A 19,044-nucleotide genomic window follows, 5' to 3' on the forward strand; every position below is an offset into this window, starting at 1 on the left:
CTCAGGTATGTGGCGGTTATTTAAAAAGGGAGCTTCGAGGACGTTTGTCCATTGTACAGGTCATATCAGAGGTGCCAACAGAGCTCTACGAACTAAATAAAAATACAGAAGGGTTAAGTGGGGGGGGGGAGAGAACTGGAGTGAAGGGACTCAAGATAGGACGGATGGTAAAAAAGTAAAGATAGCTTGCTGTCAGATTATCAGGAAGGACAGGCAGGTGATGGGACTTGGTTGCAGCCAACAGGCTGAGTATCAAATTGTTAGGGATGCAGAAACAGAAAGGACAGCAAATTAGCAAATACGGTACTCAAGGTGTTGTATCTAAATGCGCGTAGTATAAGAAATAAGATGGATGATCTTGTTGCAATATTACAGATTGCTCAGTATACTGTTGTGGCCATCACTGAATTGTGGCTGAAGGATGGTTGTAGTTGGGAACTGAATGTCCAAGGTTATTTTGGAGGGATAGGAAGGTAAGCAAAGGAGGTGGTGTGATCTGCTGGTGAAGAAAGGCATCAAATAAGTAGAAAAATGTGACATAAGATTGGAAGATGTTGAATCCTTGTGGGTTAAGTTAAGAAACTGCAAGGATAAAATGATATTGATGGCAGTTAAATACAGGCCTCCCAACAGTGGCTGAGAGGTGGACCACAGGTTACAAAAGGAAATAGAAAAGACAAGTCAAAAGGGCAATGTTATGGTAGTCATGGGAAATTTTAACTTGCAGATCGATTAGGAAAATCAGGTTGGTAGTGGATCTCGAGAGTGAGTTTGTTGAATGCCTAAGAGATAGCTTTTTAGAGCAGTTTGTCATTGAGCCTACTAGGGGATCAATTTGATTGTGTTCAATTTGAAATTTGATAGGGAGAAAGTAAAGTCTGATATAGCAGTATTTCAGTGGAGTAAGGGAAATTCCAGTGGTATGAGAGAGGAATTGGCCAAAGTAAATTGGAAGGAGCTGCTGACAGCGATATCAGCAGAGCAGCGAAGGCTGTGTTTCTGGGAAACATGAGGGATATATATTCCAAAAATGAAGAAATACTCAAATGGTAAAATAGTACAACCGTGGCTGACAATGGAAGTCAAGGCTATTGTAAAAGCTAAAGAAAGGGCATACAACAAAGCAAAAATTAGTGGGAAGACAGAGGACTGGGAAGTTTTTAAAAACCTACAAAGCGCAACTAAAAAATTATTAGAAGGGAAAAGATGAAATATGAAAGCAGGCTAGCAAATAATATCAAAGTGGATAGTAAAAGTTTTTTCAAGTATGCTAAAAATAAAAGAAATGAGAATGGATATAAGACTGCTAGAAAATGAGGCAGGAGAAATAATAACGGGTGACAAGGAGTTGGCTGATGAACTAAGTGAGTATTTTGCGTCAGTCTTCACTGTGGAAGACACGAGCAGTATGCCTGATGTTATAATGTGTGAAGGAAAAAAAGTGGGTGCAGTTACTGTTACAAGAGAGAAGGTGGTCAAAAAGCTGAAAGACCGAAAGGTACATAAGTCACCCGGACCAGTTGAACTGCATCCCAGGGTTCTGAAAGAGACAGCGTTAGAGATTGTGGTGGCATTAGAAATGACCTTTCAAAAATCATTGGACTCTGGCATGGTGCCAGAGGACTGGAAATTTGCAAATGTCACTCCACTCTTTAAGAAGGCAGCAGAAAGGAAATTATAGACCAGTTAGCCTGACCTCAGTGGTTGGGAAGATGTTAAAGTCAATTGTTAAAGGTGAGGTGATGGAGTACTTGGTGAAATGTCGACTCAGACCATGAGAGGCCTGTGTTGGACATTCTCATGCCTTACGAGGCACAGATTGGAAGTCTGTGTGGGGCGCCACTCCTCGCACAGACACTAGAGCAATGTGTGGGCAAGTGCCTTGCTCAAGGAAACAAACATGCTGCCACAGCTGAGGCTCGAACTAGCGACCTTCAGATGACTAGACGAATGCCTTACCCACTTGGCCATATGCCCAACACGTGACACAGGACAAGATAGTACAAAATCAATATGATTTCCTTCAGGGAAAATCCTGCCTGACGAACCTGTTTGAATTTTTTAAGGAGATAGATAGAGGGGATGCAGTGGATATTGTATATTTGGACTTCCAGGAGGTCTTTGACAAGGTGCCACACATGAAGCTGTGTACCAAGTTAAGAGCTCATGGTATTACAGGAAAGTTACTGAAATGATTAGAGCATTGGCTGATTGGTAGGAGGCAGCGAGTGAGAATAAAAGGATCCTTTTCTGGTTGGCTGCCAGTGACTAGTGGTGTTCTGCGGGGGTTGGTGTTGGGACCACTTGTTTTTATGCTGTATGTAAATGATTTAGATGATGGAATAGATGGCTTTGTTGCCAGGTTTGCAGATGATACAAAGATTGGTGGAGGGGCAGGTAGCGTTGAGGAAACAGGTAGGCTGCAGAAGGACTTAGACAGATTAGGAGAATGGGAAAAATACATGTTCCTGCACTTTGGTGCAGAACATTCTGAAGGTTAACTTGCAGGTTGAGTCGGTGGTGAGGAAGGCAAATGCCAGCTTAGTATTTATTACAAGAGGTCTAGAATACAAGAGCAGGGATGCTGAGGCTTTATAAGGTACTGGTGATACCTCACCTTGTATTGTGAATAGTTTTGGGCCCCTCATCTTAGAAAAGATATGCTGGCATTGAAGAGGGTCCAATGAGGTTCACAAGGATGATTCCAGGAATGAAAGGGTATCATACGAGGAACATTTGTTGGCTCTGGGTCTGTATTTGCTGAAATTCAGAAGATGAGGGGGGGATCTCATTGAAACCTTTTGAATGTTGAAAGGCCTAGACAGAGTCGATGTGGAAAGGGTGTTTCCCATGGTGGGAGAGTCTAGGACAAGAGGGCACAGCCTCAGGATAGAGGTGCGTCCTTTCAAAGCAGGGATGCGGAACAATTTCTTTAACCAAAGAGTGGTGAATTTGTGGAATTTGTTGCCTGCAGCTGTGGAGGCCAGGCTGTTGCATGTATTTAAGGCAGAGATTGTTAGATTCTTGATTGGACATGGCATCAAAGGTTACGGGGAGAAGGCCGGGAACTGGGATTGAGGAGGAGGTTTTTTAAAAAAAAGATCAGCCATGATTGAATGGCGGAGCTGACTCAATGGGTCAGATAGCCTAATTCTGCTCCTATGTCTTATGGTATGTTTAAAGTGGAGGTTGATAGGTTCTTGATTAGTAAGGGCATCAAAGGGTACAGGGAGAAGGCAGGAGAATGGGGTTGAGAGGGAAGATAAGTCAGCCATGATGGAATGCTGAAGCAGAATAATGGGCCAAATAGCCTAATTTTGCTCTGGGGGAGGAGAGCAAGCTAGAAGGTGATAGGTGAAGACATTTGGGTAGGGGTGGGGAAGATTCCTTCCCCTCCCCCCACCTTATTCTGGCATCTTCGCCCTTCCTTTCCAGTCCTGATGAAGGGTCTCAGTCTGAAGCATTGACTGTTAATTCCCCTCTGTAGTTACTGCCTGGCCTGCTGTGTTCCTACAGCATTGTGCGTGTTGATTTAAATTTCCAGCAGCTGCACAATCTTGTGTTTATGATCTAGTAAATCCTTTGTGTACAGGGGATCTAGGTGTACTCTTAAGAGAGAAATGAGGAGGACAAGAGGACATAGCTTTGGCAGGTCAGGTAAAGGAGAACCCCAAGCAATTGGATGTCCACCTACCCTCAAAGTGGTCCCAGTGATCCAGTCTTCAGCCAACCATTCACTTAAGCCATCCTCCTATTCATATACAGTACTTGCTTGCATCTAGCACCAGCATTAATCCAGAGATTAAATAACTTGGACCAAGGTTGCAATCTGCGCCTGGCTCCCTAAATTCAAGCTATAGGACCCATCCTTGTTTTTACTCGGGTCAATGTAAATGGAATTTAACAAGAACATTTGGAGTAAGTACATACTGTAAGTGTAACTATATGGAGTGTTGTAAATGATGTCTGGAATGAAAGGAATGAAGTAGTTTGTTGTATCACTATTCAGTAGTGAATAGTGGAACAGTGGATGGTTGTTGTGGAGAAAGGTCAAGAGCGTTCAGATGGCAATGTAAGGTGTGGATTTCAGAATGTAATGAGAAACACTGGATAGTTTGTGTCTAGTGAAATCTGAGTTGAAGTCCATGTGGGTGAGAGAGCCAGACATTTCCTGAGGAAAGAGATGTTGGAAGCAAGTTTTGGTCAAAGGATACAAGGATGCCTTTGCTCTTGAAAGATCAGAAGTGAAAGAGTTGGCGCTTCAGGTTGGAGACCCTTCATCAGAACTGAACCGGATACAGAAGCTTGTAAAGCTGCAGGGCAGACAAAGGGGGCTATGGTTCTGATGGGGTGACCATGTAATAAACTGAAAACAAGGTGGGTTAGCATGTCAGCGTGAGTGAATGGGAGCAGTTAAAAAGTGAGAACACAAAAGAATGCAGAGGTTTCACAATGTAGAGCATGCAGAGGAGCTCAGAAGGCCAGCTGGACATGTCCTTGCTTCCCACTGGCGGTGTGAGTTTCCTTTCTACTTTACGTACATTTTTAAGTCTGTGTGTGCTACACTGCCCGATGTATTCTCAGTCACCCTCCATGCCAGATCTCTTGTGTTTGTGTTGATTAGTAATGAGGCTGAGTTAAACGGAATAGCATGATTCAGTACTTAGTCATTAACACAAGTGAAATTTCGCTTTAACCTTGCATTGTGACAGACGTAATGTGGTACTTCTCTTGCAAAACCAGCGAACATGGCCAGGCAAATTTGCACACTGCTTTGGTTTTTGAGTTAAATCACATTTGCTTGTCATTGCCAATAGAGATTTGTTCCTTGATGGTATGTACACAAGGTGATTACTGACTGTGACGTCAGTGCAGATTTATTAGGGAGTAGGTTTATCGCTGATCACAAAGAATTGTGGGGTATTTGCTTGTGTTCTCATGGAAGTAAAAGGTAATTTAATGGAATGTTCCACAAATTTTAGACGAGTTGACAGTTCAGAGGAATTTGTTTTGCTACATACTTTGTCAAACCTTATATAAAAAAAAATCATGAACCTTTCCGTTAGATGAAGGGAATGCAAGCCCCAGTCCACAAAATTGCTCTTTGCAATTACATGGAATAATACAGTGCTAACTTTTTGAAGCTAATTTGTTCGAGAAGAATGCTGTATACTGTTGTTTCACAGGGGCAAGCAGGAATCTGTAACTCCTTCCCATACTCACTTTTTTCCCCACAACAGATGCTTCAGCATTGAGATGAAGGCCCCAGGCCATAGTTCATACAATCCTTTGGACTGTGTAACACTTTGATAAGTTGTGTGTCAAATGGATTAGATTTGGGCTGCTGACCAATAATGTGGGCTGTAGAATTGTGTCGGGATTGTCTCCTAACTGCTGCTAAAACCTGCTGTATCTCAACAATGTAATTGCTCACTTGGACTAGCTTGGTTTCAACAATTCCTTATCCCTTAACATTGTCAATATCCTCATGTACAAGCTCCAACTCGTTTATAGAAGACAATTTTGCAATTAAGTATTTTATACTTTAGTTTATTCATGACTGAATCCCTTTGCAAGCAGGATTACTGATCACCTGATGATTTTGATTATATTAATGGATAATGCTTGGCCACATATATCAGAGACTAATTCTCTTTTATTATTTTCATATAATATCCATGTACTTCAGGGTACATTTCAATATCTCATCCAAAAACAGCACTGTCTATGTGATAAAGTTTAAGAGAATTGGAATTCTCAGATTCCTGTAAATAATGGGTTAAGTACCGACTATGCCTGTGTATTTTGTGAGTAACTGCAGTGTGTTTGAATAATGTCTCACAGCTGCTTCTTTGGAGCGAGATGAGGGTTAAAGTTCACACAGATCCACATAAGATGTCTCCTGATTTTTCACATCTCTTTCACATCGACAAAAGGTGGTACCTAATGGAAATTAGACAGGACATTCCTTTCTTAATTAAAGCATAAATTGGTGGATGTTCTTATCTTTGTAATTAAGTTTTGGCTCCAACAAACCAGGTAGGACATCGCTTTCTTTAATTAAGGTGGCTGGAATGTTTAGCAAACTGATTGTTCTTTTGTATCGGTGGCCTTATAACTCGTAACAGTTCTGGAAGGCGAACAGTGAACTTGTTGAACTGCCGGAAGGATGAGAATGCTTCTCCCCTGATGTCGGGACCAAGTTCACTCGCCAGCTGAGCGCGAAGAAATAAACTGGTGAAAAGATAAGTAACGATCTTTTTGTGCTGTCATTATTTGGTCCGGTGTTTTTTTAAGTTTGCATATGATGCAGCACTCATAATTATTGGCTGAGAGAGTCAATGTAAGTCATGGGCAAACCTCTGGTCCTGGTTCTTGAGAGTCTCTATTTGGAATATAGAATTTATTTAAGACTTGCATCCATCCCACAACGTGAGGGAGTAAAATTCTTTGCATTATGACTCTGTTGCAATGTACAGACATATGAATTTAAAAGTCTAATGGCTTGTAGAAAGTTGGCCCATAGCCTGTTGGTTCTGGCTTTAATGCTGTGGTACCATTTGCCAGACGGAAGCAGCTGAAACAGTTTAGGATTGGATGACTGGTGTCCCTGATGATCTTCCAGGCCTTCTTTATGCACCTGCTGCTATAAATATCCTCAATGGAGGGAAGTTCACATCCACAGATGAGTAAGGCTGTCCGTACCACACTCTGCACTGCCAATGATCAAGGTTAGTGCAGTTCCTGTACCAGGCAGTGATACAGCCGGTCAGGATGCTCTCAGTGATGCCCCTGTAGAAGGTCTTGAGGATTTGGGTGGGGGGGTCATGCTGAACTTCAGTCACTTGAGGTGGAAGAGATGCTGCTGTGCTTTTTTTTTTGCAATGAAGCTGGTGTGTACAGTCCAGGTGAGATCATCAGTGATGTGTATACCGAGGAACTTGAAACTACTCGCTCTCTCATCTGAAGACCCATTGATATTGATTGGGCTGAGCCTGTTTCAGTTCCTCCTGTAATCCACAATCAGCTCTTTTGTTTTTTGGACATAGAGGGAGATGTTGTTATCCTGCACCACTGAGTCAGGGTGTCAACCTCTCCTCTGTAGGCTCTCTCATTACCGTTAGAAATAAGGCCAATCAAAGTCATGTCATCTGCGAATTTGATCAGCAGATTGGAGCTGTGTGTAGGAGTACGGTCGTCGGTGTAAAGGGAGTAGAGAAGGAGACTTGGAACACAACCCTGGGGGGGGGGCACCTGCATTATGGGTCAGAGTGGCAGAGCTGAGGGAGCCCATCCTTCCCACCAATAGGAAGTCCAGGATCCAGCTGCACAAGGTGGGATGCAGGCCTAGGTCTCTGAGCTTCCTGTCAAGCTTGGAGGGAATTATTGTGTTGAGTGCTTAACTGAAGACCAGGAATAGCATTCTAACGTATGCATCCCTCTTCTCCAGGTTAGTGAGGATGGTGTGCAGTGCTGTGGCAGTGGTGTCATCGGTAGACCGGTTCTGTTGGTAGGTGAATTGTAGGGAGTCTAGTGTGGGTGCTAGCATTCTGCAGATGTAGTCTAACTAGCCTCTCAAAGCATTTGCTTATAATTGAGGTGAGTGCGACAGGGTGCCAATGGTTCAGGCATACTACCTTTTTTCCTTGGGTACAGGGACAATAATGGACGATTTGAAACAGGAGGGCACTACACACTGGGAAAGGGAGAGATTAAAAATGTCTGTAAACACACCAGCCGGCTCTTCCACACATACTTTGAGCACACGCCCTGGGATGTCGTCTGGTCCCGCTGCCTTGCGGCTGTCGACACGTTGGAATGTTCTACGTACCTCAGCCTCGGAGATGACCATGGTGCAGGTCTCGTCAGTGACTCTCCTTGGGGGTTCAGTCCTATCAACCTCGAATCAGGTGTAAAAAAAAAAGCATTTAGCGAGATGGCGATGGTGTGCAGTCCTTGCCACACGCTGTGTGTCATTGTCACAGAGCTGTGACTGGATTTTGTCCGTGTTGCCGTTTTGCTAGCTTGATGGCTCTACGTAAATCATAGTGGCTCCTCTTGAGCTCCTGTTGGTCTCTGGAGGTGAAGGCTTTATCCCTTGTGCTGAGAGCAATGTACACTCATTTACCAAGGCTTCGGGTTTGGGTAGACTCAAACTGATTTTTGGGGAACAATATCTTCAGTGCACTCCCGAATGAAGCTTGTGACCGCCTCTGTGTATTTGGAGATGTTCTCAGCTCAGTACCTCCCACGTGACGCTATCAAAGCAGTCTTGTAACGTTGAGTCTGATTGGCTGGACCAGCAGTGGATAGTTTTCACTATGGCTGCTTCCTGCTTCAATTTCTGCCTGTAGGTGGGCGGGAACAAGACGGGAATGGTCAGACTTTCCAAATGGAGGGTGGAGAAGTGCTTTGTAGGCGCTGCGGATGGGAGAGTAGCAGTAGTTGAGTATACTTCCTCCCCGTGTGCTCACATCGATGTGTTGGCAGAACTGTGGGTAAGGTCTGGTCAGCGATGTTTGGTTAAAATCTCCAGCGATAATGAAAGCAGCCTCTGGGTGTGTGATTTTGTGGATATTGATGGTTTCGCAAAGTTCATTGGGAGCCAGGTTGATATCAGCCTGTGGTGGGATGTACATGGCTGTAATAATAACAGACGTGAATTTTCTAGGCAATCAGAAAGGTTGACATAGCAGCGTAAGGTACTCCAGATCTGGGGAGCAAAAGGATTTGAGGGTGCACGTAGTACCTGGGTGGCACCAGCATTATTCACCATAAAACATACTCCCCCACCTTTACTTTTCCCAGAGAGATCTTTAGACCTGTCCACTCGGAACACAGAGAACCCGATGGTCTGGTATCTCCTCGGTAAAGCGTAAGATGTTAATGTTGGTGGTGGCGCTGAGTTGCCACTTGGAACCACTACAGTTCATGTGGTGAAGCTGGTGCAGCTGGCTAAGGGTTTCAGGATTTAAATTGAGCACCAATGAGCAGGCAACAATGCCTTTCCAAGTCAGATGCTGTGAAACTTGTCCATGGTGTTCCTTTTGTGATTTGTGGTCTAGAATGTCTGCAGTTGATGGCTGGGTAAGGATAGAAATGAGTGATTTGTTGCCATGTGGAATGAATTCCATTTTTAGCAGCTTGAGTAAATCAATGTCATATCAGAGTACATAGTTTACTTATTTCCCCATCACCCAGGACTTGTCTTCTTCTCATTGTTACTATCTGGAAGGAGGTCTAGAAGCCTGAAGGCACACTCAGCAATTCAGGAACAGCTTCTTCCCTTCTGCCATCAAATTTCAAAATGGACATTGAACCCATGAATGCTACCTCACTTTTTTTATATATATTATTTGTTTTGCACTATTTTTATCAAACACCTACGTCAAGATGCTGTTCATCGACTATAGCTCAGCATTAATACCATCATTCCCACAACCCTGACTGAGAAGTTGTAGATCCTGGGCTTCTGTACCTCCCTCTGTAATTGGATCCTCGACTTCCTAAGCAGAAGACCACAGTCTGTGTGGACTGGTGATAACATGTCCTCTTCGCTGACAGTCAACACTGGCGCACCTCAGGGGTGTATGCTTAGCCCACTGCTCTACTCTCTGTATGCACATGACTGTGTGGCTAGGCATAGCTCGAATACCATCTACAAATTTGCTGACAATACAACCATTGTTGGTAGGATCTCAGGTGATGATGAGAGGGCATACAGGAGTGAGATATGCCAACCAGTGGAATGGTGCTGCAGCAACAACCTGGCACTCAATGTCAGTAAGGCGAAAGAACTGATTGTGGACTTCAGGAAGGGTAAGATAAAGGAATACATACCAATCTTCATAGAGGGATCAGAAGTAAAGAGGCTGAGCAGCTTCAAGTTCCTGGGTGTCAAGATCTCGGAGGATCTAACCTGGTCCCAACCTAGTGATGTCATAAACAAGGCATGACAGCGGCTATACTTTATTAGGAGTTTGAAGCGATTTGGCATGTCAACAAATGCACTCAAAAACTTCTGTAGTTGTACCGTGGAGAGCATTCTGACAGGCTGCATCAATGTCTGGTATGGAGGGGCTACTGCACAGGACCGAAAGAAGCTGCAGAAGGTTGTAAATCTAGTCAACTCCATCTTGGGCACTAGCCTACAAAGTACCCAGGACATCTTTAGGGAGTGGTGTCTCAGAAAGGCAGCGTCCATTATTAAAGACCTCCAGCACCCTGGACATGCACTTTTCTCACAGTTACCATCAGGTAGGAGGTACAGAAGCCTGAAGGCACACACTCAGTGATTCAGGAACAACTTCTTCCCCTCTGCCATCAGATTCCTAAATGGACTTTGAAGCTTTGAAGCTACCTCACTTTTTTTTAATATACAGTATTTCTGTTTTTGCACATTTTTGAATAATCTATTCAATATATATAATTGAGTTCGCAAACAGCAGGAATTCTGCAGATGCTGGAAGTTCAAGCAACACACATCAAAGTTGCTGGTGAACGCAGCAGGCCAGGCAGCATCTCTAGGAAGAGGTGCAGTCGACGTTTCGGGCCGAGACCCTTCGTCAGGACTAACTGAAGGAAGAGTTAGTAAGAGATTTGAGAGGGGGAGGGGGAGATCCAAAATGATAGGAGAAGACAGGAGGGGGAGGGATGGAGCCAAGAGCTGGACAGGTGATTGGCAAAGGGGATACGAGAGGATCATGGGACAGGAGGCCCAGGGAGAAAGACAAGGGGGAGGGGGAACCAGAGGATGGGCAAGGGGTATAGTCAGAGGGACGGGGAGAAAAAGGAGAGTGAGAGAAAGAATGTGTGTATAAAAAAAACAGATGGGGTACGAGGGGGAGGTGGGGCATTAGCGGAAGTTAGAGAAGTCGATGTTCATGCCATCAGGTTGGAGGCTACCCAGACGGAATATAAGGTGTTGTTCCTCCAACCTGAGTGTGGCTTCATCTTTACAGTAGAGGAGGCTGTGGATAGACATTTCAGAATGGGAATGGGATGTGGAATTAAAATATGTGGCCACTGGGAGATCCTGCTTTCTCTGGCGGACAGAGCGTAGGTGTTCAGTAAAGCGGTTTCCCAGTCTGCGTCGGGTCTCACCAATATATAGAAGGCCACATCAGGAGCACCGGACGCAGTATATCACCCCAGCCGACTCACAGGTGAAGTGTCGCCTCACCTGGAAGGACTGTTTGGGGCCCTGAATGGTGGTAAGGGAGGAAGTGTAAGGGCATGTGTAGCACTTGTTCCACTTACAAGGGTAAGTGCCAGGAGGGAGATCAGTGGGGAGGGATGGGGGGGACGAATAGACAACAGAGTCGCGTAGGGAGCGATCCCTGCGGAAAGCAGAGAGATGGGGGGAGGGAAAGATGTGCTTAGTGGTGGAATCCCGTTGGAGGTGGCGGAAGTTACGGAGAATAATATGTTGGACCCGGAGGCTGGTGGGGTGGTAGGTGAGGACCAGGGGAACCCTATTCCTAGTGGGGTGGCGGGAGAATGGAGTGAGAGCAGATGTATGTGAAATGGGGGAGATGCGTTTGAGAGCAGAGTTGATAGTGCAGGAAGGGAAGCCCTTTTCTTTAAAAAAGGAGGACATCTCCTTCGTCCTGGAATGAAAAGCCTCATCCTGAGAGCAGATGCGGCGGAGACAGAGGAATTGCGAGAAGGGGATGGCGTTTTTGCAAGAGACCGGATGAGAAGAGGAATAGTCCAGATAGCTGTGAGAGTCAGTAGGCTTATAGTAGACATCAGTGGATAAGCTGTCTCCAGAGACAGAGACAAAAAGATCTAGAAAGGGGAGGGAGGTGTCGGAAATGGACCAGGTAAACTTGAGGGCAGGGTGAAAGTTGGAGGCAAAGTTAATGAAGTCAACGAGCTCAGCATGCGTGCAGGAAGCTATCTGGAGTGTTCCTCTTCTCACCCTGTCTCTTGCAAAAATTCCAGAAGCAGACAAGGCTTGTCTGCTTCTGATTTTTAAATAATGATTTAAGGGTGAGGAATCTATAACCCTTTGCATGAAGATTAATCTCTAATTCTGGTCATAGAAAGATCTTTAATTTTTTTGACAGATTTATTTTGAAGTTAATTTATATTTACAACACTAGGTCAGACCTTAATCTATACATTTTAATCTTCAACTCAACTGGAGTGGTGTGTACATTTCTACTGCACTCTTACATTTTCTAGAGTCAAGAGGAGGAAGATGTTGGACAAAAGGGGTGTCCTATTCTGATTAACAACTAAAGCCCATGGTATCTCAAACTTGAGCTGGTATAAATGAGAAGGGTGGATAATTCTGTGTGGCATTTAAATGAATCCAAAATGAATGGGTAATTCTAAATTCAAGAAGAGGCTAGATTATGATCCCTCATTCCCCACCAATGCTCAACTGATTCTCTTTAGAATTTTTAGTTAATGGAATTTAGGATTGTGTGTGTCTGTGGAGTGATGTGAAATGGGGACAATCCTGATGTGCCCTCATGTTCTCCCAGAAGAATACAGTGAAAATTCATGTGCAGACTTGTAAAGTTGGGTCCAATATCTGTTTAACTTGAGTTTATATATATTAAAAAAATGTGCTGGTTTTTCATCTTGTGCTGTTTCTGTACACAGGGAACAGTGACTGAGGTTCAGTTCGGACCAATGAAGATCCAACAGGAAGCCATTCAGGTACACGTAATGAAGCCAAAGACTGAGAATTGAAGCCTTGAGTTTAGGTTGTAATTATAAGAATGAATGAAATAGAAGTAAGAATGGTGCTGCTGTGCCATTCAGTAAATCCATTCGCTGATGTGATTGTTAGCCTCAACTTCGCTTTCCAGACAATGAGCGATTGTTGAAACTGGAAGACCTGAGGAGAAAAGATTGTCTGACTGTGTCTGGTCAGTAGACTATTACAGACATTGCCTCTCCACCACTCCCATCTCTGCAATTAAAACATTGATTCGCTCAATTTTTTTCTACTTTTGATGCAATGACATTGATTCTTCACAGATGGGTATGGCATTTTCTGACGTTACTGAGTTCAATAAGTCTGTGGCAGGTTCTTTGCCTGTAAAGCTGCTGCATTAACCTGTGCTGCTAATTGTATAAATCTGTTGTCTTCAGGTTCTTCTCGTGTTTCCCAGGGAAGATAGCCAGAGTGCCGGGTTCTACTGGGCATGTGATCGGGCAGGGTACAAGTGCAATGTGGTACAGACACCAGAGGCTGCACTGAGGTGCTTCTTGGACAAAAATCATGAAATCATCATCATAGACAACAGGCATTCCAAGTATTTTGATGCGGAGACATTATGCCTGTGAGTAGCTTCTTTGACTCTTGTACAGACTGGAGCCTCATTATGCTTGCGGGTTAGTTTCCTGAATGTGGCTGTTAGTGCTAGCTATCAGACTGTTTCTAATGCTTGACATAGGTTTCCTATTAAACACCTACCTCTTCACTGTGTGCTGTGTGAACTTTTTCAGTGCCTCCCTTACTCCACCTACAATTTGAAAGAACTGAAATAAAAAGAGCTGGGCTGCTGGTCAGATTGAAGCTGAGGGGCTTCAGGGTCCCTATGCCCACCATCCTACTAGCTAATGTGCAAGCCATAGAGAACAAGGTGGATGATCTTAAAGGGAGACTGCGTGGTGCTGGGACACAGTGGCACTGATGAGCTCCTGCAGCCCAGACCTGGAACACCTGTCGGTGAAGTGTCGTCCTACTATCTGCCATGGGAATTCACCTCAGTCATACTGACAGTGGTCTACATTCCTCCCCAGGCGGACGTGGAGTGTGCTCTGAACATACTGTATGCCAACATCAGTGAATTTGAGATCAGGTATCTGGAGGCTTTGCTCATTACAGCCGGGGACTTTAACCAGGCCAACCTTAGAAAGGTGCTGCCAAAGTTATACCAACATGTCTGCTGCCCCACTAGAGGCCCGAATATACTTGACCACTGCTACACAGCAGTCAAAGATGCCTGCCGTTCTGTCCTATGACCTCACTTCGGAAAATCGAACCATCAGGCCAGACTCCTCCCAGTTTATAAACAGAAACTGAAGTGGGAGGTCACGGTGTCAAAAGTAGTGTCGTGTTGGACAGAGGAAATGGATGAGGTCCTCCGTGACTGCTTTGAATCGGTGGAGTGTTTAGTATTCAAGGACTTGGCAGCTAACCTCGATGAGTATGCCTTAGCTGTCACGGACTTTATTTGGAAATGCACGGAGGACTATGTGTTTCGCAAGACGATCCGGGTATTCCCTAACCGGAAACCTTGGATAAATTGAGGTCAAGTCCCTTTTAAAGGCTAGAGCTGCAGCTTTTAGGTCCGGGGATACCAGTCGCTACATGGAATCCGGGACGGGTTCTCCGGGCCTGTGCAAGCGAGCTAGCTGGAGTGTTTGCTGACATCTCAACTGCTCCTTGCTTCAGTCTAAGATCCCCTTGTGTTTTAAGAAGGCAACGATAATTCAGTGCCAAAGAAGAGCAAGGTGGCATGCCTGAATGACTGTCGACCTGTGGCTCTGACATCAATTGCTATGAAGTGCTTCGAGCGATTGGTTATGGCACACATCAACCACAGCCTACCGGTCAACCTCGACGCTTTGCAGTTGGCCTACCGGAGCAACAGGTCAAAGGCAGATGCCATCTCTCTGGCCCTATTCCTCCTTAGAACACCTGGAGAATAAAGACGCATACGTAAGGCTCCTTTTCATTGACTACAGCTCTGCCTTTAACACCATCATTCCAAATAAACTGATTCCTAAGCTCTGGAACTTGGGCCTTAGCACTCAGATCTGCAGCTGGATCTTCAACTTCCTCACAGACAGGATCCAGGCTGTTAAAATAGGGGACAAGCTCTCCTCTACAATCACTCTGAGCACTGTACACCCATGATTGTGTAGCCAAGTTTCCATCGAACTCAATATATAAGTTTGCTGATGACACAACAATTGTAGGCCGTATCTCGGATAATGATGAGTTTGAGTACAAAGAGGAAATTAAGAACCTGGTGGCATGGTGCGAAGACAATAACCTATCCCTCAATGTCAGCAAGACGAAGGAATTGGTTGTTGACTTCAGAAGGAGTAGCGGACCGCACGACCCAATTTACATTGGTGGTGCTCAAGTGGAACAGGTCAAAAGCTTTAAGTTCCTTGGGGTCAATATCACAAATGACCTGACTTGGTCCAACCAAGCAGAGTCCACTGCCAAGAAGGCCCACCAACGCCTTTACTTCCTGAGAAAACTAAAGAATTTTGGCCTGTCCCCTAAAACCCTCGCTAATTTTTATAGATGCACCGTAGAAACCATCCTTCTAGGGTGCTTCACAACCTAGTATGGAAGTTGTCCTGTCCAAGACTGGAAGAAGCTGCAGAAGATCGTGAATATGGCGCAGCTCATCACACAAACCAATCTTCCGTCCTTGGACTCACTTTACACCGCACACTGTCGGAGCAGTGCTGCCAAGATAATCAAGGCTACGACCCACCCAGCCAACACACTTTTCGTCCCTCTTCCCTCCGGGAGAAGGCTCAAGAGCTTGAAGACTTGTACGGCCAGATTTGGGAACAGCTTCTTTCCAACTGTGATAAGACTGCTGAACGGATCCTGACCCGGATCTGGGCCGTACCCTCCAAATATCCGGACCTGCCTCTCGGTTTTTTTGCACTACCTTACTTTCCATTCTTCTATTTTCTATTTATAATTTATAATTTAAATTTTTAATATTTACTATCAATTTGTAATTCAGGGAGCAGGAAGCGCAGAATCAAATATTGCTTTGATTGTACATTTCAGTATCAATTGTTTGGCGACAATAAAGTATAAAATATAAGTTCAGGTTTATGGGAAAATCATGGTTCATTTAAATAATGAAAGATCAAACAAAAATCTGCACACTGCTAAAGGTGATCTTTGCAGTTGTGGCAGTGGGAAAAGACATCTTTTTGATGTTACTTTGATCTCTATCTGTTAGTCGCTAACAGATAAAAGACCATCTCCCTGTTCACTCTTCCTAGGGGTTTAGTACACTTCTGTTTTTAATGAAATTTTATTAGAGGGCTCTAGTCAGGTGTCATTAAGGTATGACAAAACACACACCCAAATCTTTCTTGTGCTGTTGAGCATTTCCACTCCATCTATTTCCTCACTCTAACACTGAACTTTGTTTTTTTATCCCTAAAACTTTACTGTTACTAATTTAAATTTGCAACACTCCTCTGGCTCTTGTGTTGGAACTCCTCTATCCTGGGTATATCATGGCAAGTGTTAATGCTTCATTTAGCTGTTCATTTCATAATGTTTATGGTTTAAATGTGTGGTCTCATGTGGGGTGCATGCATGTTCGAATAGGGTTCTGGTGCTCAGTATGAAATATTTTCAGTTTTTTTACTCGTCTGTTTACTCAGTTGAATCTTCAAGCTATAGCTATCGTTATTAATTAAATGTTCTGTTGTACAGTTCAGTATAACTGATTTCTCTCTATTATGTTTGGATTTGCTGGTAAATAAACCAATTATATCATTGCTTACAGGTCTATCAGAGCAACACAATCATCGGAAGGCACTGTCATTGTTGCTGTTGCCAAACAAATGTAAGTATCTTATTGGAGCTGAGAGCCTCACTCCATTCAGTGAGGCTGCCATTATTTAAGAGCATAAGACATAGGAGCAGAATTAGGCCGTCTGGCCCACTGTCTGCTCTGCCATTCAAAGTTCAAGTATCAACCCCCTACTCTTGTATTCAATGCCCTGACCAATGAAGGCCTTTATCCCAAATGCCAGTATCTGGGTTCTCCCGTGAAACTAGTGTTGAATCTAATTTACTACCTCATCCTGAATGCTGGGCAGCTGAACTTTCTGGACCTGCCTCATCTGCGGAACTTTGTCAGAGGCCTTGCTGAAGTCCATGTAGACAACATCCATTGCCTTTCCTTCATCCGGTGTCCTGGTACCCTTCTCAAAAAAACTATTAAGATTGGTTCGATCGGACCTACCACATGCAAAGCCATTATCACTATCCCTAAGCAGGTCTTGTCTATCCAAATACTGTCCCTTTTTAAAATCCTTCCACTAACTTGCCCACTACGGATGTTAAGCTGACCAGCCTATAATTGCCCGGCTTATTCTTAAAGCCTTTCTTAAGCATCAGAACAGTATTAGGTAGAATTAATTTGAAACTCGCTGATTTACTTTGTTTTTGTATGTTGACGTTTTCTAAGCTTTTAATGTTACAATGACATTGCATTTTAGACAAAAGGATCAGGAGGAAGTCTCTGTGATGCCATTGCTTACTGCAGGATTCACACGGGTAGGTTGTTGGTTCTTTGTTTCTGTCCTTTGTCCTTGGGCTTCAGATTATTCACATTGGGAATATTTGATGGATTGCTGGTGGAAGCCCCAGCTGTGGGCACAGTGGATAGTTAAAGCCAGAATCTACAATCTGTAATACCCCACACCTGAAATCCTCACGGGGCGAAGACTGGGGTTGTTAAGTGGCAGGTGCAGGATGAGAATTCTTCATTCACATTTTGTTCTTCCTTTGTAATTGTGCAATAGTTGCAATGATGGGAATATGTTAATTTGGAAAGCAAATTTTAATCTTTGAGTGCCTGTCTAACAAGAGTAAATGATCAAGCAGTGGTTTCCTCTTGAGTGTTTTGTTTGTACCATTTGGCAGGTGCTACAATTTGCTTTCACTCTCTGCACAATTATTTCACTGCCACCTTTGGTATTGCACCAATAGATGCTTCTGTAGCAATGCAGGCCTGCAGTTCCTGGACTAACTTCTGTCAGGTGAAGGAGATGGGAGAGATCAAGTTTAAGTCTCAAGTGATGGGTAGACAACAGTTAGTGACATTGAGTACTTTGTTAATTTACCTTGAGTACGTTATTTGATGGCATTAGCTTTGTTCAGAATTTTCAGCTTCCCAAAAAGATTGAAGCACTTTGATCTTGGCTTGGGTTACCTGAACTTGAGCCATCGCTCCATATGGGACCGTGTTATATGTAGAACATTCTGGCTCAGGATTCCACTGCTCCACTGTGTTTTAATTAGTCATTTCCATATTTGATGTAGGGTTGACCAGGCAGCCAGGAAAGGAAGTGCTTGGATGGGGAGAAGAATGCTTTTTCGGTGCTGGTGCATTTTATATTGGTGTGTGATTACTGATTGATAATGGACAGCAGGATCTGGGTGGGAGAGATTTCTGTTATTTAATTCCGGGGGTCTATTAACATGGAATCTGATTACTTTGGAATTATAATTAGAATTTCACAGCTGAAGGATGGTGTTACTAAGAAGCTATTTTGCTGTGCAGAATTTTGCTTGGAGCACATGCTGCGTGTTTATGTAATTGATCCGTTTAATTTGGGAATTTACATTAAAGAATGTGACATCCATTGGATGAAAAAAAGAGACCTTTTATTCTGAGCTGAGAGTTGGTGAGAAGGTGGATGTTGGGGCTGGAACTTGCTTCAAATTCTGCAGGGAATCATGAGGCAAACTGTTGACGAGCGTCCTGGAACAAAGTATTCACTAGTCATCGGGGTAGTTTGCTTTTGTTGCAGGAGCTCCAAGTTCTTAGTGGTGAATAAAATCATAATTACTGCTCAACAATCTTTCTCTTACAAAAAATATTTTAAAATTAATTACAGCTCCCTTAAGTATCAAATATGATGGATTTTCATTTTAAACATTTTTGATATTCTAGCACGTGCATTTGGTCATTGTTTGAAATAGCAAGCGAGAGACATTGCAGGGTGGGGGTCATTTGAAAACCATAAGATATAGCAGCAGGAGTAGGCCACTCGGCCCATCGAGTATGCTCTGCCATTCAATCATGGGCTGATCCAATTCTTTCAGTCATCCACACTCCCCTGCCTTCTCCCCATACTCTTTGATGCCCTGGCTAATCAAGAACCTATCTATCTCTGCCTTAAATACACCAAATGACTTGGCCTCCACAGCTGCTCGTGGCAACAAATTCCACAGATTTACCACCCTCTGACTAAAGTAATTTCTCCGCATCTCTGTTCTAAATGGGCGTCCTTCAA

General features: G+C 43.9%; 1 protein-coding gene across 8 annotated transcripts in view; it reads left to right on the forward strand.

Annotated features, from left to right (window-relative positions):
• pde8a (phosphodiesterase 8A) overlaps positions 1 to 19,044 on the forward strand; it is a 145,964-nt gene that overhangs the window by 42,879 nt on the left and 84,041 nt on the right. For 6 of the 8 annotated variants that reach the window (XR_010020210.1, XM_063066327.1, XM_063066321.1 and 3 more), the window contains 4 exons: positions 12,616 to 12,672; positions 13,111 to 13,301; positions 16,524 to 16,583; positions 17,242 to 17,299. Coding sequence is in view for 7 of the 8 variants with exons in the window: in XM_063066327.1 (XP_062922397.1) it covers positions 12,616 to 12,672; positions 13,111 to 13,301; positions 16,524 to 16,583; positions 17,242 to 17,299 (366 nt within the window). In the remaining variant the exon portion in view is untranslated. Of the gene's footprint in view, positions 1 to 6,128; positions 6,246 to 12,613; positions 12,673 to 13,110; positions 13,302 to 16,523; positions 16,584 to 17,241; positions 17,300 to 19,044 lie in introns of all 8 variants that reach the window. The other 2 variants (XM_063066322.1, XM_063066323.1) reach the window with 1 other exon arrangement.

Source organism: Mobula hypostoma, chromosome 13 (genome assembly GCF_963921235.1).
Source record: "Mobula hypostoma chromosome 13, sMobHyp1.1, whole genome shotgun sequence".
Classification (NCBI taxonomy): domain Eukaryota; kingdom Metazoa; phylum Chordata; class Chondrichthyes; order Myliobatiformes; family Myliobatidae; genus Mobula; species Mobula hypostoma.